At 50.3% G+C, this 24,973-nt stretch overlaps 1 protein-coding gene across 1 annotated transcript in view; it reads right to left on the reverse strand.

Moving 5' to 3' along the window:
* Nucleotides 1-956: 956 nt before the first annotated feature.
* The window catches only part of CHAT (choline O-acetyltransferase), a 48,114-nt gene continuing 24,097 nt past the window's right edge, over nucleotides 957-24,973 (reverse strand). The window contains exons 8-15 of the mRNA XM_057736138.1: nucleotides 18,468-18,637; nucleotides 15,056-15,156; nucleotides 14,014-14,142; nucleotides 11,302-11,424; nucleotides 8,160-8,301; nucleotides 7,944-8,006; nucleotides 2,967-3,104; nucleotides 957-1,226 (exon numbers count right to left, since the gene is read on the reverse strand). Coding sequence (XP_057592121.1) covers nucleotides 957-1,226; nucleotides 2,967-3,104; nucleotides 7,944-8,006; nucleotides 8,160-8,301; nucleotides 11,302-11,424; nucleotides 14,014-14,142; nucleotides 15,056-15,156; nucleotides 18,468-18,637 — 1,136 coding nt within the window. The remainder of the gene's footprint in view (nucleotides 1,227-2,966; nucleotides 3,105-7,943; nucleotides 8,007-8,159; nucleotides 8,302-11,301; nucleotides 11,425-14,013; nucleotides 14,143-15,055; nucleotides 15,157-18,467; nucleotides 18,638-24,973) is intronic.

Here is a 24,973-nt window from a genome sequence, read left to right on the forward strand (position 1 = left end):
TTAAAAGCCTCTCTTAAGAATGAACAAAACAAACAACAGCAGCAGAAAACCCCCGAAGCATCCCTCTCTCCTCTAAAAAGCAGATCACCTATCAGGGCATGTTTCTTGTGAAGGCAAGTGGGAACGCAACCAGAAAAAATGCAAGTGGCAGAATCCCTGGGGAAGCGGACTGGTCCCCACCATGCCCCTGGGGAGAGCAGGGAGCAGCAGCTACTCCAGGGCAATGGTAGACCATTTTTTTTCCCCTTTCAGAATAGCGGGACCAGATTTGCTGAACTCAATGGAAGGCTGCTTCTGGCAGGCAAAAGGAGAAATGTGTTTGCAGGCCCAGATCACTATATTTTAAATTAACTTGTCCTCTGTGTGTGTGTGTGGCGGGGGGTGGGGGGTTGGGTAGGTAGTGCTTACAGGACTGTGTGTCTCAGGGCGGGTCACCCTGAATGCCATGATCAGACTGCTTTGAATCTGAAAACAAAGCCCCTTACTCCTCCCAAAAGATACGAGGTCATGACCTGAAGTTAGCCTCTTCCTTCATGGTTCATTTGGGTACATTGCACATAATGAGGTGACTCATTCTTTCATTGGGCAAAAACATCACCTGGACATGCTAGGTCCTTCTGGGAAGCAAACACCAATATTAAGCTTCTGTGGCTATGGAGGGAAGTCAGTGGTGGCTTCCTCATCTCACCCAGGCCACCTCCAAGCCAGGCTGGTCTTATTTCCCAGTGCACAGACCCGAGGGCACCTTGATAAGTAATGACGGTTCCCATGCATCATGAGGGACACTTTCTTTCTAACACTCCAGCTTTGTGTGATGCCTCAGTGTGATCTGCGTGTTGGGCCTGGAGTTACAGGGGAGCTACAGAAAGCTGGGGTGAGGGTTGGGAGCAGGGGTTTGGCAGGGTCTGGCAGCTGCAGAACACTGGGTGTGAGGAGGTGAAACCTAGTGGCAGCAGTCAAGGTTGGTGCCCCTGGCTGGGCCTTGTTACTTTTTCCTTTGTCACCGGTGGCTTGCCCGTGGCAGACGGTGGCGGACTGCAGAGACCTCTCATGTCAATGAGGCTTTCCTCCACAGCTTTTGCAAACTTGGTTGAAGAGGTCTCTTTGCAGCTGTGGAAGCTGGAGATGCAGAAAAGAATGCTCTCTGGCTGAGGGTTGTAGCAGGCGCCGTACCCATCGGGCACCACAGGACCATAGCAGCAAAACATCTCCATGGTGGTGGGCACCTGGAGGAGAGGACAGGTCAGAAGCTGCTGGGTCGGAAAGTCTGCTACAAAGCAGGGCGTTCCATCAACCCAGGGGCCTCGATGGGATATTTACTTCTCTTCGACTGTTTTCCACCTGGGTGTTTGACTGAATTAACCGCATGAACTGATTGCTTCCTCGTGGATGGCCACAGCCAGAGTCCTCAAAACAAACCCATCTAACTGCATGATATCAGAAGAAGAGGCGCCATAGGCCCTTCCCTGGTGTGAAATCTGCTCTACTTGTGGAGTCAGAAGCTCCCAGAGTGACCCGGTGCTGGGTCTCGGGCCGAGTCTCTCCTTCACCTGGGGGCCGTTTGAATCACCGAGGCAATCAGAGCAATTTACTAAATGGTACCCTGGTGGCACCCAACAGCTAGATGGCTTCCCAGAGGGAGTAATTTATGAACTGGAGGAAATCTGGCTCGTCTTCTCTGTCGATTTTTCCCACATCCTTAATTACTGTCAGTATTGCCTGGCTGGTCTGATTTTCTCCCCACAGCCCAGCCACGCACAATTACCCAGCACTGGGCGTTTCAAAGATTGCCATCAACTGGAGTTTTAGTTATGTACCTGATACATTTTGAATTCAGAGGGCCGAGATTTTGTAATTTGGATCACAAACCAAGAAAAAGTGTTTCTGAAGGCATTCAAGCCATAAATGTTCATTCCAGCTGGAAAAAAAATATCACCACACCCTAAATTAATTTTATTAGCTGGCTTGAGAGGGAAAATAGAGCACATTCTTGAGCAGGTGCAGGGTGGGGTTTGCTTTAAACCCACAGGCTATGTGTGCTCGGGCCTTCAGGAATGACACTGGGCGTTTTAATGGGGCAGAACAAACCATTAGTCTTGCTAATAGAGTCACCTCATTGTCAGATAAATTTGCCGTGCAACAGCCGAAGGCCATAAAGCCGTTCCGAAGCACTTTTTGCCCATGGATGGTTTCCTGAAGAATTTATGTTGTTGTGTTCTGCCCTCGTTTATTCACGTCTGCAAGCTCACTGCCGTAACGACAAAATGAAATTACTGAGTGGGCTTTTATCTTCAAACACAACTTTATCAGCCCTTTTTATTGCCCACGTCCAGCTTTTCTCAGATGAGGTGGAGTTTTAGTAAATTGACATTTGCAGGGGGGTTGCGGGGCGGGAGGGGATAAGTATTTTCTCTCCTAAATGGTTGCTTTCTCTAATGGATTGCACTCTGTTTTTGTGTCAGTGGTCCTCCAAAAGAACAAGCCTGTAGCACTGGTTAGGAGATGCTGGGCCAGCAGTAGCCACTTGTAATAAGGGCTGTGACCTGTTTGGAGGACCTTGTCTGGGCCAGGTGCTGGGCTGGGCTTTCCACCAACATTGTTGCATCTGGTTGAGCCAGGACTTTGCTGTGGGCCTGTCGGGCTTCAGAGCCTGTGGTTACCATGATGGAACACTACTTTTCAGGCAACATGGGAAGAAGTAAGCCTAATGGTTAGGGCACCAGAATGGGTGTTCTCCCATCCTGCCCACCTCTGCTAAGGTGGCATTCGTGATTATGCCCATTTAGAAGATGGGAAGCCCAGCACCCTGAGCACTGAGGTCTTTCTGCTGAAGGACACGCAACTCACTGAAAGCGGAGCCAGGACTTGCCTGACTCCAAGCAGTGGGCTGTAGTCACCAAACTCTTTAGAGAGCCCACTGCTTCCACTAAGTGGCCTCTTGGATGACGGCCGCACTAGGGCTGTACCTGGCTGGTGGAGAGGACAAACCGGTTGCTCATCAGGTATGTTTCATCCGTGAACATCTCAGGCAGTTCCTTGCACGCTTCCCGGGCCAGCTCCCGTAGCCCCAGCAGGTGGTTGTCGATGGCCATTCCTGTTATGGCCTGGGTAGTTGGAGACAAAGAACAAGATATGAGACATGGGCTCCCCCTCCTCCCCTCCTCTCTAGTCCGCAGTGGTAATGGGGATTCCAGTGCTTGCTGCGAACCACGTGTGCGTGTGGCTGCCCAGGACTGACCACTGTACTACGTGGTCCTGGATCCTTGGGCCTCTGCGCATTTCTGCGTACGCAGGATGAGCCAGAGCAGGTTGGGTTCTAACATGAGGATGCCTGAGTTAACAGTTGATAAGCCTGAGTCTCCCCAACAGCACGGTCCCTGCTGATGTTCACTGTGTGTAACGACTCAGTGCTCTAAGTGGAAAGAGTGGGGCCAGCTGGGTCATCCCCAGGACCTTCTCAGGTAGGGCAGGAATCTGGGCAGGTACTTGGCCCCCTCCAAGCATGGGGAGGGTTGCCCCAGGCTGTCACTGGACAGACTCGTACTGCAACCAACACTTTGTCTTCTAGCAGGAGCCAAAGGAATGAAGGGTAGAGAGCCCTGAGGTCTGTTCCTGAATTTTGGCTGCTGTTTCACAGGCTCAGAATCAATTCAACTGAACTGGATTCATAATCTAAGAATAATTTTGAGACAGGAACTAGACAGCTTAACAGAGGCTCAGCTCACATTTTCAAGGGTTGTTGGGGGAAGAAAGCGTTTTTCTTTTTGTCACAGGTGTTTGGACTCTTATCAAAGGATAAGAGAGGGACTTCCCTGGTGGTCCAGTGGTTAAGACTTCGCCTTCCAATGCAGGGGGTACAGGTTCAGTCACTGGTGGGGAAGCTAAGATCCCACATGTCTCGCAGCCAAAAAACCAAAACATGAAACAGAAGCGGTATTGTAACAAATTCAATAAAGACTTCAAAAATGGTCCACATCAAAAAAATCTTTAAACAAAAAAAAGGATAACAGAATAGTAGTGGGGGCTCCCGAATTTCTACGTAGGAGGAGTCCAGAGGTGGTGGTGTGGCTGGAAGTGGGGCACTGGGGCCAGAGCACTCATTCTCCATCTTCCCCACTGGAGGCTGCATGTGTAGCACGTGCATGGGTTTTGCTTGGGTTACATGTTTATTTGGGGCAATTCGGGGGGCTGATGGAGACATGGGGGCCCCCTCTGGCCTCTGGTAATAATCTCTGGATCAACATCAGGGTAACTGTAACTCTTGTGCTTTCACTGTTACATAAGATGGCCACTTAGCTGTTAACACCCTGCATAGGAGGAAACCTCCCATCACAATGAACTTTGCTCAGGATTACAAGGCACGTTTTGGAATCTGACAGCTGTTCTCTTTCAGTTGAGAATGAATGCATAAAAATGACTCAGAGGCCCCAGTCTCTCCAAATGCACCTAATTATAGGCTGAAAAGGCATGTCATACAACCACCGTTCACTTTAGACGTTCCCCGTTAGGACAGAGGGGAAGAACAGTGAGATAGACCAGCTATGAAGTAGACACACTTTTAATTTCTCTGGTTGCCTCTGTTTAATGACTGATCTGTGTAGATCTATCTAAGCAGCTACTCTGTGTGGCAGCCAATCCACCCCTGTTTTCACCATCTCTGAAGTCACTGTAGCAATTGGGGTTGATTTAACAGACTGTTTGGATCAGAGCCATGAGTAGTAATGAGTAAAATGACTCAGCATTCAGTCTTTTGTTCATTCAAGGAATCTTAATTGAGTGCCTACTATGTGCCTGAGCAGCTGCTAGAAAACAAAGCAGTCAAAGACTCAGCCTCACGGAGGCTTAGGTGTGATGGGAGACAGATATTAACCAACTGTACAAATAAGCTTGTGATCATAAACTGAGTAAATGCAAGAAAGGAAAAGCATAAGATGCTGTGAGAGTATGTGACAGAGAGTCTGGACCGCATTTGCTCCTTTCCCTGGAATTTCCTTTCTCCATTACCACTACCAAATATACTTGCCAGATATCTGGAGGTTTCCTGGCTTCCTTCCTCTCTCCCTTACTCTGCATGGCCAACCAGGCACCAGATTTACCTTCAAAGCATCTTTATAGCTCCCCTCACCCCATCCCTTGTCTCTTTTATTTAGTCATTTTCACCAACTTTTTTAAAATAGTTAACACAACAGAACCCTATGGCAATGCTTTGGAGGATACTTTTCTAAATTTTTCATAAAAATTTAAATTATTAGCAAAGTTGTATATTTATAGTTTAAAAAAAAAGCAAGTAAGCCAAAGTCTTCTGTCACTTTGCCAGCACTGATTTCCACTCCACCCTTTTAGCGATTGACTTTCTTAGTTCTAAATAACATGCTTAGACTGCTGTTACTGCATTTTTCAGTTTTCTTATTATAGAAGATGAAACTGTGGCTTTTTTATATCCCCACTACCCAAATACACCTCCACTCTCCTATGCTCCCAAGCAGAGTTACACTTGAACTTCTTGTTGCTGGATCAATATGCAGTGTTTACATGATCATAATTACGCAAGTACTCACAGCTGAGTCCTCTAGTGTATTGGGATTAGATTTCCTTTCTTATTCAGTTTTTTGTTTTCCCTAGAGTTGACAATTTGTAAATGATTAAATTATGATTTTCCCACTTGCTTACCTTCTATGTATCTATAACTAATTGATTCTTAAACCCTTAGCGGAAGTGTAACACTTCCCTTAATACACTAACATGTATCAGATAATTTATCAATTTAATTTCTCCTTTCACCTCTTGCTTCTTTGTGGACTGACTGTTCTCTGGGTCTGCTGAATAGCTGTCAGCTTGGCATCTCCCTTTACTCTCATCCTCTTTCTCTACCCCTTTCTTGTGTTGAATATGCTGATGTTTGAGCTTGAGAATTTCTTTTTTGTGTTTTATTATCTTACATTAGTGGTCTACATCCTCCAATAGTTTTACAAGAAAGGGAGCTTAATAAGTAAAAATTTTGACCTCATCTGTATAAAATATCTTTATTCTAGCTTTAAATTTTATAGTTTAGCTGGGTATAGAATATGCATTAAAAATCATTTTCCCTTAGAATTTGAAGGCATTGTTTCACTACCTTCTGCCTTGCAGTGATGTTAAGACCAATTACGTTTTTATTCCTGATCTGTGTACTTGATTTTTTTTCTCTCAGACTTTTTTTTTCATGTCAAGGAAATTGGACAACACTGAAGTCGAAGGAGGAACTGAGGGGCTAACTGCGTCTCATATAGGTCATCAGCGAATCCTCTTCTCTTCAGCCTCGCATGCACCCCTACTTTTGGTGGAACTGTCAACACCTGAGCTGTTCTGAGGTTCTGCAGTGCACTTCACTGGCCTCCTGGGTCTCCTTCACTGTTTGCTTGGGTTTCAGCTTTCTCTTGTCTGCTAAGTCAAATGCCATCTGTTCTACTTTCCAGCTCTGAAACTTCGTTGTCACCTCCTTTCCCATTCTCTTTGCTCTAGTGTTTTTATGGCTTAAAAAAATCCCTTTGCTGGTGTTTTTGAGGGTTTTAAAGGGAGTGACAGTAAACCCTTGTGTTTAGTTCACCATGTTTGATCAGAAGTTTGTGTCTTCCCCTTCAACACTCGCTGTCCTTGCTTCTACTTCAGTCCTTTTACCAGCTCTCCCTAAACATTATATAGGTTCCTAATTAGCATTGCTGTCTCTTGGGAAACCACCCCACCCTCCAGTCAGTCCTTCTACCTGGTCACCAGGGTAAGCTTTGTGACAGGGAAGTCCAGCATCATGAGCTTTCCTGCTTTTCTGTCCTTTATACCTGCACACATGGAGCTACTTGCTTTTCCTCCAATATGTCTTATTCTCTCAAGACTCTTTGCCTTTGCACATGCTGTTCCCTTCTGGGGCCATCCTTCCCTTCTGTATCCACCTGACAAAGCACTTCATCATGCTTCAAGTCTCATATTAAGCAACACTTCCTCTGAGAAGTCTTCCTGGCTTTCCCAAGCAGAAGAAGGCGCTTGCTCCTCCATGTTCTCTGCTACTTCCTGATGCATTTAAGGCCTCTTCCCCCAACTACACGGTAAACTCCCCAAGGATAGGGCTTCATTTTTTATTTCCTAGCACCCAGTGCCTTGTCTGGCATAGAGTGGGAAAACAAAGGATACCCACTGAAAACATGAGAGCGAGCTTGATTTTCCCCAAACAGAACAAACACTTAACTATTCAGATAAATCAGGGACCTAGCAACTGAATTAGGAAAAAGCCTACATTGGCTAGTTCTAAAACCCAGATATATGTTGTGCTTGCTTTCAAGCATAAAGAATGAAATCAGTCAACTCATTTTCATAGATTATATGATCCTTCAAAGACTGTATCAGAATGATTTGCGATTAATATATTGATCACCAGCCCAAGTAGTACCTTATTCTCTGTTTATATGCAAATGATGGCTCTGCAGAGCTAGAAGATATATTATTTCCCCAAACTAGGGAAACATTTCCCTTACAATTGTGATTTCACCATTAACTGTCAACAAATATTTTTTTAAATTCACAGGCAGTATAAAAAAAATACATGGAGAATAAGAAGGCAAAACCAGTCCTGGGTGGTAATAAGTACTGCCTCACCTGAAATTGTGCCAGATGTGCAAACCACGACACATCTGACTTCTCTTGTATAAACTGTAAAGTGCTATACATGTTGGTGCTATTATTATTGTTGTTGTTGTTTCAAAGACCATTCATTGTATTCTTGTAAACTCTGTGTAAAAAGCTGGAGTGGTGTGTTACCCAGGTTCTAAAAATAAGAAAGAAGAGGCTCTGAGAGGCGAGGTGGCCTCACCAAGTCGCTGCACAGGTGGTGGCCCAGCTGTCACCCCGAGCCTGTGCCAGTACCCCAGCTCTGGGCACCGCCCACAGTCCTGAGCTCAGGTGAAGTCACTCACCATGACTGTATACTCGGTCTGGGCTCGGATGGCATCCTTCAGGAGCAGTAGCTTCTCCGAATCCTGTAAATGGAGCAGAGACACAGCACATGGGGCTTTAAGACACTGCTCAGAGACAGACAAGCTAAAGGGGCTGGTCGTCCTGGGCCGAGTGGACAGGTGGCCCACAGCTACCTCACTGGTCTCCCTGAGACTCCTCAGACCAGCAAGACTTACTGGCACGGTGGCCGCGTGGTCAGTGATGGCTTTCACAAAACGCAGCGCCTCCGGAGTGGCCGATCGAATGTTGTCCACCCGTCCCTCGTGGAACCGACGGATGGACGCACTCTCGTAGGTGGGCACGAGTCTCCTGTGGAGCCTAAACAGGATGAAGGAGGAACGGCAGATGATGTGCCTTCTCAGGGAGTCATGAACGCTGAGAGAAAAATAGCCTCAGCTGCCTTTATTTTTACAGTCCTGCCTTTGCTCAGCACAGTATTTCATTTTAATGCTAATAGAATTCTGGAGAAGATTCCCCAAAGATGAATGTCGGGGAGCCTCTGATAGGAAGAGCTGAGCACACGTTCCTGCGTGGGTGATACTGTGTGGGTATAAAATAAGGAAGACATGACTGGTAGTTTTTTTTTAAGTCCCAATCTTGTGGGAAACCTAGAGTTTTCTGCGAGACCCAATGAGTGTTTGATTAATAGCACAGCATGGAATAATTCATCATTCACACTCTTGAGGGAATCCTGTTTTATTTAAAAACAATTCAAGCATGACCTATGGATCGAGGCAGGGAGGGGGCCTTAGTGGCCATGGGTGTCGACTGCTGCACAGGCCCACCGTCCGGGGCAGCGGGGCTTCCAAACAGACCCATGGGCACCAGGGCTATGCCTCTCCTCCCTCACGTCTGTGACCAGAGGACCAGTGGCCACTGCCCACACCAGCCAGAGCAAGTCTCTTCCTCAGGCACATGAACTGAGCAAGCACCCTTAGGCTTGCACGCCAGGCTGGCAAACACCTTTCTCACCAGTCAGTAAAGTTGCTGGGGGTCAGGGAGGGGAAAGACAGAACTCAGAGAGGGTCAGTGACAGTCTGAAGTCACACAGCAAGTTGTGGCCCTGTATCTTGGCCTCCTCGGGGCATGTCTCTCCTGCCCTGGGTGAGCTCCAGGAGGGGGGGAGGCCAAGTCTGATTTGGCACTGTGCTTGGCACCGTGTGGATTGCCAAGAAAGTGGCACTTCTGTACACTTAGGTTTCACTTCCCCAAGTGGCACTTCCTGTACATTTATGTCTCATTTCACGAAGACTCTGGCAGGGAGCTCATTTCCTGTATCTCTATAGGTCCTGGGGGCAAATGCCATGCCGAGCACCAAAGTAGCTGTCATCACTGGCTGGTCGCTGATAGACCCCCATTTAGGCAGCTTCTAGGTTTCTACTGAATCTAGGAGTGGATTAAAAAAATTTTTTTTTTACAGTTGAAACTCTGAAGAATGCATTCCATGGGCAGCAGGTCATATTTTGCCTATTCAATGAGCCTGGGACTCTCTGGCCACATCCAGTGACAGCAAAGATCCCTGGAGGGTGGTGGTGGGGGCTCTATGCCGTGTACCCCAGCCCCTCTGGGCTTTGAATCTGAAGCTCTGAAGTGCTCACCAGGGTGGCACCAGGGTGGCAGTGTGCCCAGTTGTGGCACCAGCAGGACACTGACCTTGTGGCCCATTTTAGCCACATGCCGTCTGAGTATCAGAACGACATTGACTGCAGTTCCAGAGGCCAGGTCCCGCCACAGCTCACTGCTGGCGAGGCCTCCATGTCCTGGTGATGAGCACAGTCCTCGTGCAGGGTGACGTCAGCCTGACAGACGACACTCAGAGTGGCTGCACGCCCTTCCCCCTGCGTCACAGCCCCCTGCATGGGACGTCGGGGTCTGGGATGCCGCCTGCTCATGAGTGACACCTCCTTGCCCCAGCTTTCTCCAGGGCCACTTTATGCCTCCCCCAGTTGCAAAGTGGGGGCGAAGTGCTATTTACTTTCCATGCCAGTTTATGAGCTGTTGCTTCTGGAATGCTGCGACCAACAGGAACCAGCCCTGTCTTGAGGAAGATCAATTTTCCATTTTACTTTTCACCTCCTATAAAAGGTCAGTTCTGCTCCCTACCCTGCATTCAACCCTTACCTCCCTACTCCACATTCCTCGCCAACACACAGCTACCACTATAGAGATTTTTCTAAACCGCACACCTGACCATGCCACCCCAGGCTAAAACTCCTGCTGTGTCTTCCCATGTCTGTGACAGTCCCTGATGCCTACTCTGTCCCAGGCATGCAAGATACCCAGAACATCATGCCTGGGGGAGACAGTCTAGAAAACAAAGTCAGCAAATCAGTGAACAAGGGAGGCCACATGAATTACAACTGCCATGAAGGAAAAAGAACACAGTGTGCCGTGACACAGAACTGGGTGGCAAGGGACCCCGTGGTGGCCTCTGAGGGCTGACACCTGGGCTGAGACCTGAGCCGTGGGAAGGAGGTGGCATGTGAAGAGTGGTGGTAACAGGCGGGTGGCAGAGGCACAGCCAGAGTAAAGGTCTGGAGGCGGAAGAGAGCTTGGGGGCAGGGCCCCAGGGAAGCCTGGTTCACAGGGAGCCTTTCTAAGCCTGGACTTTGTTCTAAGCATGATGGGAAACCATTGGGAGGGTTCGAGGTGGTAAGTGATAGAATCTGATTTGTATATTCCAAAGTTCATGCTTCATGAAGACAGGATTATGGGGGACAAGAGTAGAAGCAGAGAGCCCCCAGGGGCATGCTGCAGTTGACCAAGCACCAGATGACGGGGGCTTGGGAGGGGTTGATGGCAGTGGAGGTGAAGGGCAGAGGATGGGGGCCAGACATTTGGAGGAGACTGACATGGGGATGAGGGGAATGAGAGACAGAGACCAATCAAGCCCCAAATCTTTGACTTGACCCCCTGGAGGGGATGCTAGTTCCACTTCCTTATCAAGGCCAGGAAAACTGGGGAGGAACAGGTCACAACGACAGGGCCCCAGGTGGCCTGGGTGAGATCAGGAGGAGAAGCAGCCTCCCCACCCAACATTCTCATCACCTGCCTGGCCCTGTTAGTTTTGTGTTCCTTCCCTGTGAGCTCTGTGCCCCTGGGCCATCGCTCCCCGGCTTCCTGACTGCAACAGCCTTCTTTTCACTTCTGAGGTTGGGCTCACATTTTGAAACCCAGTTAGGTGAGACCTCCTTCCATGCATCCTGCCCTGGTCATATCCCTGTGCTCTAAGGCCGCAAAAAGTCATCCCTCACTCCAAGATGCTTCTAGACTCTAGAGTAGCTTGTCAGTCAGCCCACCTGGGTAGGCTGTGCTTACCTGTAGAAGGCTAGCTGGAGGGCCACCTGAATAAAGGCATCAGGGCTGCATTTCTGCTGCTTAATGAATGTTTTCCCATAGTCATCAAACTTATAAACAGTGAAGTCAAGATTCTTTACTATTCTGTGGAAGAAAAAGAAAAGATGCATTCATCACATGCAACACAGAATGCACTCACCACAGAGTTGATTGAAGTTTCTCAACCCTGGTCTACTTCCCAGCACGCCAGATGTCCAGGACACAGTCAGAGACAGGCCTTGACGTATGGAAGTGGCAGAGGGCATGCTGACCAGGGTGACTCTGAGTTGAAGCTGAGGCTTGGTTGGGTAGGGCCGTGGCCCTGTTCTGGGGGTGGGGGAGGTGGGCCTGGCTGCAAGGAAGGATGCGGAAGCACGAGGGATATTTGCATAGGCAGGGAGAACACTGCCCACAAGCAAAGTTCTGAAAATTCATTGCCTGCAGTCGTAGGCCTGAAAGAGGCCATGCATTTGACCTGTTTGGGAAGGTTCTCCAGCGTCCCTATGGACTCTTCTGGCACCCTGGCCATCCTGCCAGACCTGCAAATCCCCTATGTCCAGGGAAAAGCCCATTTCTCTGACGGCTGGAAGCAGCAACTCTTCACTGGGATGCATCCCTGTTGTGCTATGGGAAGAAAGGCCTGGGGCCTGGCTTCTGGTCACGGTCACCACAGGAAGAGCTTCTCACCTGGGCTTTGCTGGTGACTGGAAACCCATGTTACCCAGAAACGGCTGCTGAGCCTCCCAAGCCATGCCCAGGCCTGCGCTGCCCACAAATCATTGTCAGAGAAGCAGGAAGAGTCCCTGGGTCCACACGGAGACCTTCAGCACAGGTCTCCCCCCACCCCACCCCCCCAAATACTGACCAGTCTCCTCCTCCGTAACGAGATTGGGGTTCAGGCAGACTGCTTGCTGGAGCAACGTCCAGCACGGTCCCCGCCACCCGTCCACCAGCCCTGTGTGTGTGTGGGCACGCGTGCGTGCGTGTGTCTGCCCGGAGCCCTGGGTGGGCAGCCCTGACGCCCACTCCCACCCTCCCTCAGGATTTGGTGTTCCCTGCCCGCCCCACCTTGAACTGTTCCTCCAGCCACGTGAGCTCAGCTCTCGGCGGGGCCATGCCAGGTTCCGGGGACCCAGAGGACTCGGACAGGGCCCAGTTCTCATGGGAACTCACCCCTCAGTCTGGCCTGTTGAGCCACTGTTCCCTGACAGGCTGAGCTCAGTCCTCGCAGCCGCCGGGAAACCTCTTGCCCAAGCCCTGGCCACTCAGACCCCACACGCCTTCCACGGCAGCTCAGGACCCCCACGGTTCCTCCTGCTTCCCCACCCACAGGCCTCTCTTGGCTTTTCTGGTCCCCTGGAAAGGGGAGCTGGGGGCCTCGGGACCACGTGACACCTGCCTGACTCCCTGGGCTCCTTCCTCTGCCCAGGGCTCATCAGCCCACCAATTCACTCTCCCAGTGGCCTGCATGTCCCAAGAACAGCTCCGTAGGGCCGCGATATAAGCATTTAGAGAGGAACACCCGAGGCCTCTCCTCTTGCCCCTGGAAAGCCAGTCAACCTCCCCAGCAGCTCTCTGTGAACTCAGCACCCCCATCGCTCGGCCTCTGAGCCTGGTCACACTCCGTCCTGCTCACCTGCCCTATTCCCACAGTCTCCTCACTGGCTCCCTGAAACCCCATGCACAAATTCTTCCAGGGGCTCCTCACCGCTGCAGAACCGCTTCCAGTCCCCATAAACATAAGAACAGGAAGCTCTTCACAACGTGACCCCAGCTTCTCTTTATTGCCCCAACTCTGGCCATTCTCTTACTTGCTGGCCTCCAAACCAACCTGATCTGTTATGAACTTGTCTCTTCCCCAGCTGCGGACACCACGCACTCCTAGTCATCCTTCAAGGCCCATCTTCGCAAAGCCGTACCTCAATATCCTGGCAGAACCCAGCTCCTGAGTCCCCTGTGGGTTCAGGTCTGAATGCCTCTCTCTGGTTTTGGTGCTTATTGCATCTGACATTTTTGCTTTGGGGGGTCCACTTCCTTCACTAAAGTATGGAAGGCAGACACACTCATTTCCGTGTCCCCAGAACCCTGCCTGAGGTTAGGCACACACCCCGGAGCCCTGCACATTTTTGGTGAATGAATGAATGCACTCAGGCTCAGTTACTGAACGAGGGAATGAACAACCATGGCCCAGATCTAGTTGCCAGCCCGAGGCTCCCAGCACACCTTGCCCCTGCCAGCAAGGGCTCACATCTATCCCTGGCCCTCCTGCCTGGGTCCCGTTAGGGCCAGCACTGCCCTTGGGGAAAAAAGGCCTCTTGTCAAGTTGCCGTGTAAATTCAAGCAAATTGAGATAGCTTGGATTCAAATGACCTATTCAAACCGGTTGTTTATGACTCTCCCGAAAGCAGGGGATGATTTCCCCGCCTTGACTCTGCTCAGTCAGGTGAAACCTGTGGGAAAAAATAGCTGCACGTTTGCATGTTATGGAAATGATGGATACTTAAGCAAGGTTATTTCCCGGAGAGTTACAACTCCCCTTTAGTTTGACTACTTTTCCATGAGTGGGTGGGTGGAGGCCAGTGAGAGGAGGCAGAAGAGCTAAGGTCTTTGGAAGCCTCCAGGATGCCTTGGCAACTAGTGGAGTGGGGGAGTTGTAGGGTGACCCCCAGAGCATCGCTCCCAAAGACTCCTTACCGTTGAAGTTTTTCTGCCGAGGAGGCTAAGCGGCCTTGAATTTCCGGCGAACATTTCCACCTCAGCCTTCTGGGTGCCGGGAGCTCGCTTACGGAGTCGGCTCGGACCATCTTCTTGCTGGTCCTCACCCTGCAAGACAAGCGGGTGACCTCCTGAGGCCCTGCAAGCTGGGGGACTGCGGGCAGCTTGTTTCTTTGCCCCACAGTCATCTCAGCTGCTGGAGTTTCAGTGGGTATGAGCTGCCTCCCAAACCATGACACAGATGAACAGACGGAAGCTCAGCGAGGCCACCTAAATTCGTGAGTGGCAGAGCTAGGATTCCATCCAGTTCCATCTGACGCCAAAGCCCAGTATTTCTCTTCACGTTTTCCTGTTTGACCACGCGACACCACTAACTTAAAAAACACCTGGGGACAAATGGAGCCAGCAAACCGTGTTGTTCTGTCTAGAGGGCTGATTTGGGTTTTTCAGTGATCCTGAAGAGTTTCTAAATCATGGGAGAGATTTAGAACTTATAGGTTCAGGAGGGAAGATTCTAGAAGGAGAGAGTAAGCAAAATCGTGAATGCAGGAAGGCACCCAGTGTGTTTAAGGAACAGAGAAGTACTCAGTCTGGCCAGGTTGGAAGCTGGGCAGAGAGACCCAGCCCGAGGGGAAGGAAAGAGGTGCAGTCAGAGACCTCGCCTCTGTGCTGGGTCAACAGCAGGCCCAGCCCTGACTCGGGACAAGCAATAGACACTGACCTGGGCTCTCCTGGACCAAAGCAGATGTTCCTTTAAAGCTGAGAATTTTTGGCCAAGTTTCACCCTAACTGCCCCTAACCTGTTGCTCAGTCTGCCCCTTCTGTCCATGACCGATAAAGCATATGATGTCTCATTCAAGTTGGTTTTTAAATTCATCTTTTGCTAAGACACATTCCAGACTAATGCAGCCCCCCGGAGGCGCCCACATTTTTCTTGGCCTAGCTTGCCAGCTGCTTGGCAGTCTGGCTTTGGCTCCACGGCTGCTCGGCGGCTCAGGAGGGGCCCTGCCCCCAGACTCACATGTGCTTGAGCAGATGCTCCGTGCACTGCACCAGGACAATGCCATCAAAAGGGGAGTGTTCACACACCACGCCGCAGGTGCCATCTCGGCCCACCACAAACTGCAATAGGAAGAGAGATGTGAGCAGACCTCTGGGACAGGCAGCATTCCAAACCAGCCCCTTCACTCCAGGTCAGGACCCCCAGATCCTGCCCACCACCCCTACCTCTCAGGGCGACCTCTCCTCCAGAGACACCAAAGCACATCATCTCCTGCGAAGAACGCTGCACGCGATTGCCATGGCCTGAGAGTATGGGAGCCTCAAGACAGCTCTAAACTGTGTGACCTCCTTCCTGGAAATGCCCTGGACAGTGAAGGTGGAGCCCAAAGCTCTCTGACTCAAGTAGCCCAGCGGTTCCTAAGAGCTCACGCCGAGGCTGTGCACGCTCTCCTCAGGTCCTGGGCACGCTCCTTCAGCTCCTGTTAGCCCTGTTTCCCCCTCATAGTGCACATCGGGGCTACCATTCTGGTCTGCTTTGGGTGATTACGTGTCTGATGGACACTGTGTGTTTGGCCACCACTGGTATTATTCCCAGGATCTAGAGCAGCATCCACCCCATACTAGAGGCTTGATAATTTTGTTAAATGAGGAATGAAAGATAATAATCCAATTTCGATGGTGTGCCGATTCCTAGGGAGAAATAAAGTAATCTCTTGTTGGGAGTGAAAGAAAAGTGTGCCAAGGATGCCCCATTAACTGCTGCCTGGGCCTCAAGGCAGGGACCCTGATTCCAGTTCTGTAGCTGCCACCTGCTAGCTTGGGAGAGCCTTGACAAGACACTTCAGCCCTCTGGTTTGCTCTCATTTAACCTGGATCCAATAAGGCCCAGTTCACAGGATCGATATGAGCATTAGAGAGAAGGTATATGAAAGCCCACGGGAACTGTAAAGATGACTTATGATTTTTTATGGCTATATAAAGGCTGGATTGAGCTGCCTTGGGTAAGGGACTTTAGTATTTACAAAAAGACTAGGGGAAAATAATGAGAAGAATGAGATCTGATTCTTAGAACATAACCCGAATAAAGCGGGCTGCCTTGAAGCCCATCTCAGCACCGCATCACACCCAAGAGGTATTAGCCCATCAGCCACAAGCAAACCAACCAACAAGCAAACAAATAAGCTATTGAAATCTTTATGAGACCTCTTCTGGGGAACTGAGCACACCTGTGAGCTGACTCCCTTGTCTGCCCCAGTCTCGTAGTCCGCCGGCTGTCCGACCCTTTACTCCCGTCCTTCAAACAAACACACTTCCCACAGAGTTCCTCTCAAGATTCATCCCTTGCAGGCTCTATCTCTCCGCCACGTCCTCTGCCTTTCTGTCCTGAGACTCGCTCTCGAACCCTTCAGTTCAGGTTCACGGAGCCTGTTTGACTTTCCCTGCTCCCCTGATAATCTGTCCTGCCTGCAAAAAGAGCCCCGAGGTGGGCACAGTCATCCACGGGAGGCAGGAGGCGAGGGCTGTGCCCACCCACACATTAGTGCTATTCTGTCCCTGTTGCTAAAAGAAAGGGAGGAAAACGGTGCCTTTTAAAAACCACTAGCAAGGCTTACTGTGTTTCAGGTCCTGTACATCCATTATATCATTTCATTCCCACAGCTGCTCCATGAAACATTACAAGCCATTAGCACCACTGGTGGAGGCTAAATAGCCAGCACGGCACGGAGAGAACTCATGAGAAATAGCAGAATCAATATGCAAACCAATAAAAAGGATAACCAGCAGAACGTAGGGGACAGAGAGGGAGAAAAACGAGAGGTGGCCTAGAAATGCTTACCGGTGTGAATGACGCTAAAGCAAAACATAAAGCTGGTTGGGTGCTACTTGATATGGTCATTGTGAAAGTGTGGGGGCTTTACAAATAGATAAAATTAGATTCAGGATCGGCACGCTGGGGAAAAAGGATGCGGGACAGGAATGAATGGCCCAAACCTCATCCCCATCTATGTGAATATTTTTCTCTAGGCCAAAGTCTTGTATCCGGGCTGATGTCATGTGAATGAAAAATATATGAATGGCTTTGATTCATTTTATGACTTTTTCTTCTGTGGAGATGCTGAGCCGCCGTACTCCTCAGGGATGAAGGGAGGTGTGTCGAAATGGCCAGGCCAGTGTGATGGAAATTCAGAAAAGCTGACATCTTTGGGCATCAGACATGATTTTTTTAAAAAATTGGGGTATATTTGCTTTATACTGTTGTATTAGTTTCTACTGTACAGCAAAATGAATCAGCTATATATATACATATAACCCCTCTTTTTTGTATTTCCTTCCCATTTAGGTCATCACAGAGCATTGAGTAGCGTTCCCGGTGCTATATAGCAGGTTCTAATTAGTTATCTATTTCATACATAGTGTATATACATCAATCCCAATTTCCCAATTCATCCCACCTTCCCTTTTTCCACTTGGTGTCCATATGTTTGTTCTCTACATCTGTGTCTCTATTTCTGCTTTGCAAATAGGTTCACCTGTACCATTTTTCTAGATTCCACGTATATGTGTTAATATACAATATTTGTTTTTCTCTTTCTGACCTACGTCACCCTGTACGACAGTCTCTAGGTCCATCCACGTATCTACAAATGACCCAACTTAGTTTCCTTTTATGGCTCTCATATTCCATTGTATATATGTACTACATCTTTTTTATCCATTCATCTGTCGGTGGACATTAAGTTGCTCCCATGTCCTGGCTACTGTAAATATTGCTGCAATGAACATTGGGGTGCATGTGTCTTTTTGAATTATGGTGTTCTCTGGGTATATGCCCAGTAGTGGGATTGCTGGGTCATATGGTAACTCTATTTTTAGTTTTTTAAGGAACTTCCATACTGTTCTCCATAGTGGCTGTACCAATTTACATTCCCACCAACGGTGCAAAAGGGTTCCCTTTTCTCCACACCCTCTCCAGCATTTACTGTTTGTAGATTTTCTGATGATGCCCATTCTGACCAGTGTGAGGTGATACCTCATTGTGGCTTTGATTTGCATTTCTCTAATGATTAACGATGTTGAGCATCTTTTCACGTACCTTCCTGCTGAATGTGTTGAGGATTTGTTTGATGGGAGCCGCTGGCATGCGCCTACCTTACAGTGTGTGATGGGAGATGGCGAGTGAGCCCCAGATCTGACCCAGAGGCCCCCTAGGCTGGGCACAGGCTGCAGGAAGGTTAGGGAGCTTGAGCTAAGTTTGGCCACTTGCTCCTGAGAAGAGTTCTGGCCAATCCAGGGGCTGACACTAATGGCACAACTCCTCAGCTCCCTTGGCCCCAGATGCAGCCTCCTGGGCGGCAGAGACCAGCAAGAGAGCCCGCTGGACGTGAGCACGAGGGGGCGAGGGCCACTAGCCACGCCACGGGGAGGCTTACCTGAAGGGACTTGTCGTACCAGCGGTTGGCTCCGTTCTTGCTGTAGCCTCCACCGTGGAGGAGCTGGAGCGCCCTGTTGGTGTCGCTGAGCTCCACGCCTCCCGGGGCGTCCAGGCACACCAGGCAGATGCAGCGCTCGATCATATCCAGAGAGTCCCGGTTGGTGGAGTCTGCGGGGCAGGCAGGCACGGCCTTACTTGGCACCTGCCCTGCCCTGGGCCTGGGGTCCCCTCCACAGAGCCCCACACACCACAGGCAGACACATGTGTGGACACCCAGACCTTGAGCCTGTCCTGAGCTCCTCCCCCCACTCCAGGGGGTGGACCGGGAAGTCAGCCTGACTGTCCTGAGGTTCTGTGCTAACCCCAGGGGCCAGCTCACCCTCAGAGTCCCTGCAAGAGTCCTGCCCTCCAGCTGGAGCCAGTTCTGCCCCCAGATGTGTGGTCTCTGGGTCTTCCTGCCAGGATGAAAAAGGGTGGTGTGGGGCCTTCCCCGTATTCGTCAGAACCCTCAGGCCAGCCTGTGCCAGAGGAGGAGCCCAAGTTCCCCATCCAATGGCACCCCTCACTCACACCTGCGAGCCCCACCTGGCACATAGGCAAGTTTATTCGTCTTGAATTATGATTTTCAAACATTAGTTGCCGAACATTTTTAATTAGTCAATTTCACGTGAAAACTGGAAGTAAGGGAGCGAGGGTGTTGCTCTCCCAGGTCCCCACCACCACCTTCCAACACCCCAGCTGTTGTTTCTGTGCGGAGGTTAGGTGGAAAGGCCAGGTTGCCCCTGAACCTATATCCAGATGAGATCTTTGGGGCAGGTTTGGACACAGAGAACTCATCAAGGCAGACTAAAAGCCACAGAGTTGTGCAGGAGACATGTCACCAAGGGAGCTTGGCTTCTCCAAGGGGGAACAGAGCTGGGCCAGCCAGATGGGCTGCCCCAGGCAGCTTCCTCCACTGGGCACAGGAAGATTCACAAAGCCTGCCCAGCGGGACCTGACTGTGGCCGCCGCTGGTGCTGTGCGTACCCCTTCTCCCAGCCAGGAGTGCTGTGGTGACAGTATTCCTGCTCCACCACCCCACACAGGGTGCGGGGCCTCAGGACCTGAGGGTGAGGGCTGCACATCGCCCACACATCCTGACCTCTGGGCTGGATGAAGTGCAGGCTTTCACCCCTCCCCCAGCCCCAGTGTCTTCTATGCATGAGAAGAGGGGGTGCATGGTATATGGAGGCAAAGGGACATCATGTGGCATATGCCAATAGCCACACTCCCTTTAGTCACAGAACACCTGGTTTTTAGCTTGGCACGTGGATGAGCGAAACTACAGCTACATTTCCCAGCTCCTCTTACAGCTGGGGGAAATCACGTGTCTCAGTTCTGCTCACAGAATCTAGAAATGCAGCTTCCAAGAAACCTCCTTAGATACAACTAGCATGTGCTCTTTGGCCTTCTTTCCACTTTCCTCCATCCTGCTGCCTGGAACATAGGTGTGATGGCCAGAGCTCTAGCCTCTGTTTTGGGCCACAAGAGGATGCAGGCCATACCCTCAAGGTGAGATTGAAGGATCCTAGCTGCCTATCAGCTCTGGAGGGCTCAGTTCTGGTATACACGAGAGAGAGGAAGAGAGAGAGAAATCTCTATTTCCTTTAGGCCAGTATTATTTTGGATTTTCAGTCCCATGTGGCCAAATCTAATACGAACTTATAGAGTCTGGTTCTGTTGGATTCACACCCTTATACTGTAGGAATTAACTGGAGCTGGGAAGCTGCACCCTTGGTTTGCCAGTCCTCTCTCACTTATTTAACCCTCTCGTCCCTGCAGGTATTTAAGTACAAGGTTCCTGTCCAGAATGCTACTCTCTGTGTCATAGAGAAACATTCTGGGGGCTGAAGATCCCTCCAAGAGGGCAGTCGAGCCCCCTTCCAGCTCCTTCCTATTTCAGCATCAAGGCAGACCCTTGGGCAGCCTTGTTCCTGGGTGCTGGCCCTCCTCCTGCAGTCGGCTCTGTGCCCCTCGCTTCTGAGCCTGGGCAGGCAGCCCTCTGCTTCTGCAGCCACGTGCTCCCCTACGCTCCCACTCCTGTCCCTCCCAGTGGAACCCCAGGGACTGCTGAATCAGAACTTCTCTTTTCAGAGCCCACCCCCCAACCACAGCCGCCATCTCTGGAGCCTTCTTTCCTTCCAGAGCCTTAACCCAAGAAATATACCCGTCGTATGTCATAGTCATCTGGGATCTGCCTTCCTGAAGTCCAACGACTGAGTAGGGGCAGATGCGGCTTCCACATCCTCAGGCTTAGGTCTCCCCACACTGTTCACCAGCCAGATCCTGCCTGTGGGTTGAGCCAGGCACAGCAGCACCTTCCCCAATCAGTGGGCGGCTGAGTACACAGCTGACACTGCCAGTGAGGACCACATTGGGAATCTACCTGTCCTTTCCTCTGTCCAGCTAGGGGCTTGGAGCGGCCATCAAGGAAGTCCTATCTGCTCTTCCCTCCTCTTGGCCTTGCCCTGGGCTCTCTGCGCTGCTCCCCTTTCCCCAGCACAGGCAGCCCTGAATGAGGCAATCCCTGAGACCCTCCCCTGGGTCTCCTCAACACCTACTGGGTACATGGATGCTAAGGCCACCTGTGCTGTCCCTGCTCTGTTGGGGTGATTTCTCCAGGTTCACGAGAGGTGTCCACAGATGTCTTAGAGGGAAAGGAGTCTGTACTCCCCACGATCCCCCTCCTCCCTCCTCTTGTAAACCCTGGGGGAAGGAGATGGCTCTCACAGCAGACCTTACACTCTGGGAATGAGGCTGACCAGCAAGCCAGCCCATCCTTGGGTCTTCCTTCCCCACTTCCTGTCTGGAATATGGGTTTGGGGAGCACTGTGTGTTCAGGACCCCTCTTGATCCCTATGGGTCCAGGATGACTCATCACCTTCCACATGGCCTCTTGGACTTTCCTGCCTCATCTGATCAGCTTCAAGCGATCAGCCCTGGAAACTGAACGGTAATGAGACCCCATTGTGGTGGGCGGTGGGGGTGAGGAACTCCCCGTCCCTCTTAAGTATGACACAGTTGCCACATCACCCTCTTCAACCTAATACAACTTCTACTGCCCACAAAGTAGAATTCAAACTTCTCAACATGGCTCCTGGGCTCCACAGCTTACATCTGCTGCCGCTCTGGGTCACCTCCCCTGAATCCCTGCATGGACCTCACAGGAGCCTCCTGCCACTCCCGGTCACCTGTGCACATTCATCCCCTCGCCATTGCACAGGCTGGCCCTTTGATGGCAGCCCTTCTCTTTCTCTGCCTATCAAAGCTCTGCTTGTCAAATCCTCCCAAGCTCCCTAACCCTCTCACGGTAACTGCCCTGTGCCCGGTGTGGATGGGAGCAGCGCAGAGAGCTCCTGCAACTCCAGGATGCCTCATACTGGGAACAAACTGGCTTGACCACAGGCTCAGGGAAGACAAGGCCCCTCTGCTCTCTCCACCAGGCCGGCCTCACATAGAACCTGAGCCTGGTGCTGGACCAGCCACCTCTATACCCACCACCTCCTACCATACAGTGTATGACCCTGTTGCTACCCCAGACCCAAGTCACTGGCAGTCCAGCCCCAGGAGCCCTGATCTGGCCCGCTCTTCCCATGCCTTTGAGCTCACAGAGAGCAAGGCCTGGGTCCCCAGCCTAGTTGGACACAGGAAAGTGTCCGTGACTGGCAATGGACTTGAGTGTGCATGGACAGGGGAGGTTGAGATCTGTGGGCACAGCCCAGAGAGGGAGCTCAGAGGAGCCCAGCCAGCCCCTTGGAAGTCAGCAAATGACTCCTTTTGGGGCATGGAGCTTCATGGGATGGAAGAGGCCAGGGAGAGATAGAGACAGGAAAGGGATTCCTTACCCTCTGCAAGGCTCCACACCTTGTTCCTCTCTGCTCCTGTAGGAGTGCCTGCCAATGGTGCCTGGCCCTGCACTGTGTGCTACTCTGGGGGTCCTTTGTGCTCAGGGGGGCTGGTGACTTCAGGGCCTGGGGGAGGCCATGGCCAGGCCTGGGTCAGATTCAAATAGGCAGAGAGGAAGGGAGAAACACATCAAGAGGGAAATAACAGTGCAGGAAAAAGCTCTGAGGGCCAGGCAGTAGACACCCAGGCTTGTGGCTGGAGCTTGTCAGTGATGCCTAGCCGCCTGGGGAGGGCCTGGGCCTGGGGACCACGGGCAGCCCTGATGCTATACACGTTGGCCCATGTCTCAGTGAGTTTTGAGAGCCCAGACTTGGTATCTGCCTGTGAAATATCCCCAAGGCCAGTGTGGAGTGGGCAGGCTGCAGCTCCCTAGGAAGCCCACAGCAGGTCTGTCCAGCTCAGAGGCAGGGGAGCAGGTCTGATGCAGCGTCTGTACAGAAGAGTAGGGGGATTGGTAATATGTAATATCCCTCAATACCTCAATGTGGAAGTGTTCCTCCCTAGCTGGGTGACTTGACGCTGGCAGCAAAAAAAGACAGCTCCCTGGGCATCAGTGCCCCAGCCACCTCCAGGCAAGACAGAGGGATCCCTGAGGAGGGGCTGAACCATCACCACTGCGTGCAGGTTAAGCAGGACCCTGGAGCTCAGCACCAACCAACAGGAACCGGGTCCTGGCTCATTAGACAGAGTGAAATGGGAGCAGGACAACAGAGCTGGGATGCCAGGTGGCCTTGCAAATGAACTCCCTGCATACAAGTAGCTGATCGGTCAAACGCTGACAAGTTTATCGTGTAAGGCAGAAAATGAACTACACCCAAACTCATCCACCATGACTCCGGCCCAAATGTAATGGAAACACGGGCTGGTGGGCTGGAGGCACACGGCAGGAGCCGTTTGTCTTGTGACATCCTCATCGAGCACATGGAGGCTCGTTTAATGTGGTAAATCAATCTTCCTCAAGGAGCCCCTGCTTAATAGGCAGAAGTCGGAGTTGAGTAATAGGAGGAGCTTGCTCTGCCACCCACGCCTGGGGAGTTGACAGCTTCGGCGATGCAGAAATTCCAGAGGCCATGAGTCCTCGGAGGGCCCTAGAGCTTCTGTTAGAGGTTGAAAGTTTCCAGACTGTGGCTAAGGTGAGCAAAGATAAAATGAACACAGCACCTCTGCTTTTGAAGGGCTGCAGACCCCTCAGGTGCTGCTCCCCAACACACCCACCTGTGCACGTGCACGTACACACACATAGACACATAGCCCTCTCTGGGATGCCTGTTTTCTCTGATCTAGTCCCTGGGAAGATGACCCGTGTTAGACTTCTACTGTCCTGCCTCACATAGTCCAGTGAGATGGCGGCACTGGGTTCCTTTTCAGACACTTAGAGCCTCTAAACATTTATCAGTCACATCTGAGCATCTTTCCTCCCCAGATAAAGGAATCATAGCTCTTTTGGGGAGGAAAATCTGCCATCACACCTCTCAAATTCTTCTCTACTCTGGCTTCTGGGGTGATCTTTATACTACCAGCCTCTAGAGGCTATGAGGATGCCGACAAAAGTATGTCCAAGCTATATTCTATCTACAAGAAACTCACACCAAATATAATGATATAGGTTGGTTGAAAGGAAAAGGAAAAAGACATATCAAACAAATATTAATGTAAAGGAAGCAGGAGTGACTATATTAATATCAGATTAAGTAAACTTTGGAGCAAAGAAAATTACAAGAGATGTTGAGGGATATTACATGAAACAAAAGGGTCAGTCTACCAAGAAGACATAGCAAACCTAAATGTGTATCTGCCAAACATACCTCAAAATATGTGAAGCAAAAACGAACAGAACTGAAGGGAAAATTGACAGATCCACAAGCGCATTTGGAGACTTCAACACCCCTCTCTTGATACTTGACAGAACAGCTACAGAAAGTCAGCAAGGATATAAAAGAACTTAACACCACCACCAATCAACAGCATCTATTGATAGAACACGTCACCCAACAACAGCAGAATGCACATTCTCTTCAAGTGTCCATGGAACATACATGCAACAGTAGACCATATCCTAGGCCATAAAACACCCTCAACAAATTGAAAAGAATTGAAATCATACAAAATGTGTTCTCTGACCACTGAAATCAAGAGTTTTAAAAACAACAGAAAAATAAAAGAAAAAGTTCCAAATATTTGGAAGCTAAACAGCACTCTTCCAAATAACCCATGGGTCAAAGAGGAAATCTTAAAGGAAATTAAAAAACAAACATTGGAATAAATGAAAATAAAAATACACCATATCAAAATTTGTGAGACACAGCTAAAGCTTAATTAAGAGGGAAATGTATAGCACAAATGCTTGCACTGGGAAGAGGAAAGGTCTCAAACAAATAATATAAGCTCTCACCTCAAGAACTTAGGGAAAAAAGAGCAAAATAAACCTAAAACAAGGAGGAGGAAGGAAATAACAAAGAGAAGAAATCAGTGATATTGAAAACAGGAGAAAAAAAATAAAATCAATGAAAAGAAAGCTGTTTCCTTTAAAAAATCAATCAAATCTCTAGCAAGACTAAC

The sequence above is a fragment of the Hippopotamus amphibius genome, chromosome 5 (genome assembly GCF_030028045.1).
Source record: "Hippopotamus amphibius kiboko isolate mHipAmp2 chromosome 5, mHipAmp2.hap2, whole genome shotgun sequence".
Classification (NCBI taxonomy): domain Eukaryota; kingdom Metazoa; phylum Chordata; class Mammalia; order Artiodactyla; family Hippopotamidae; genus Hippopotamus; species Hippopotamus amphibius.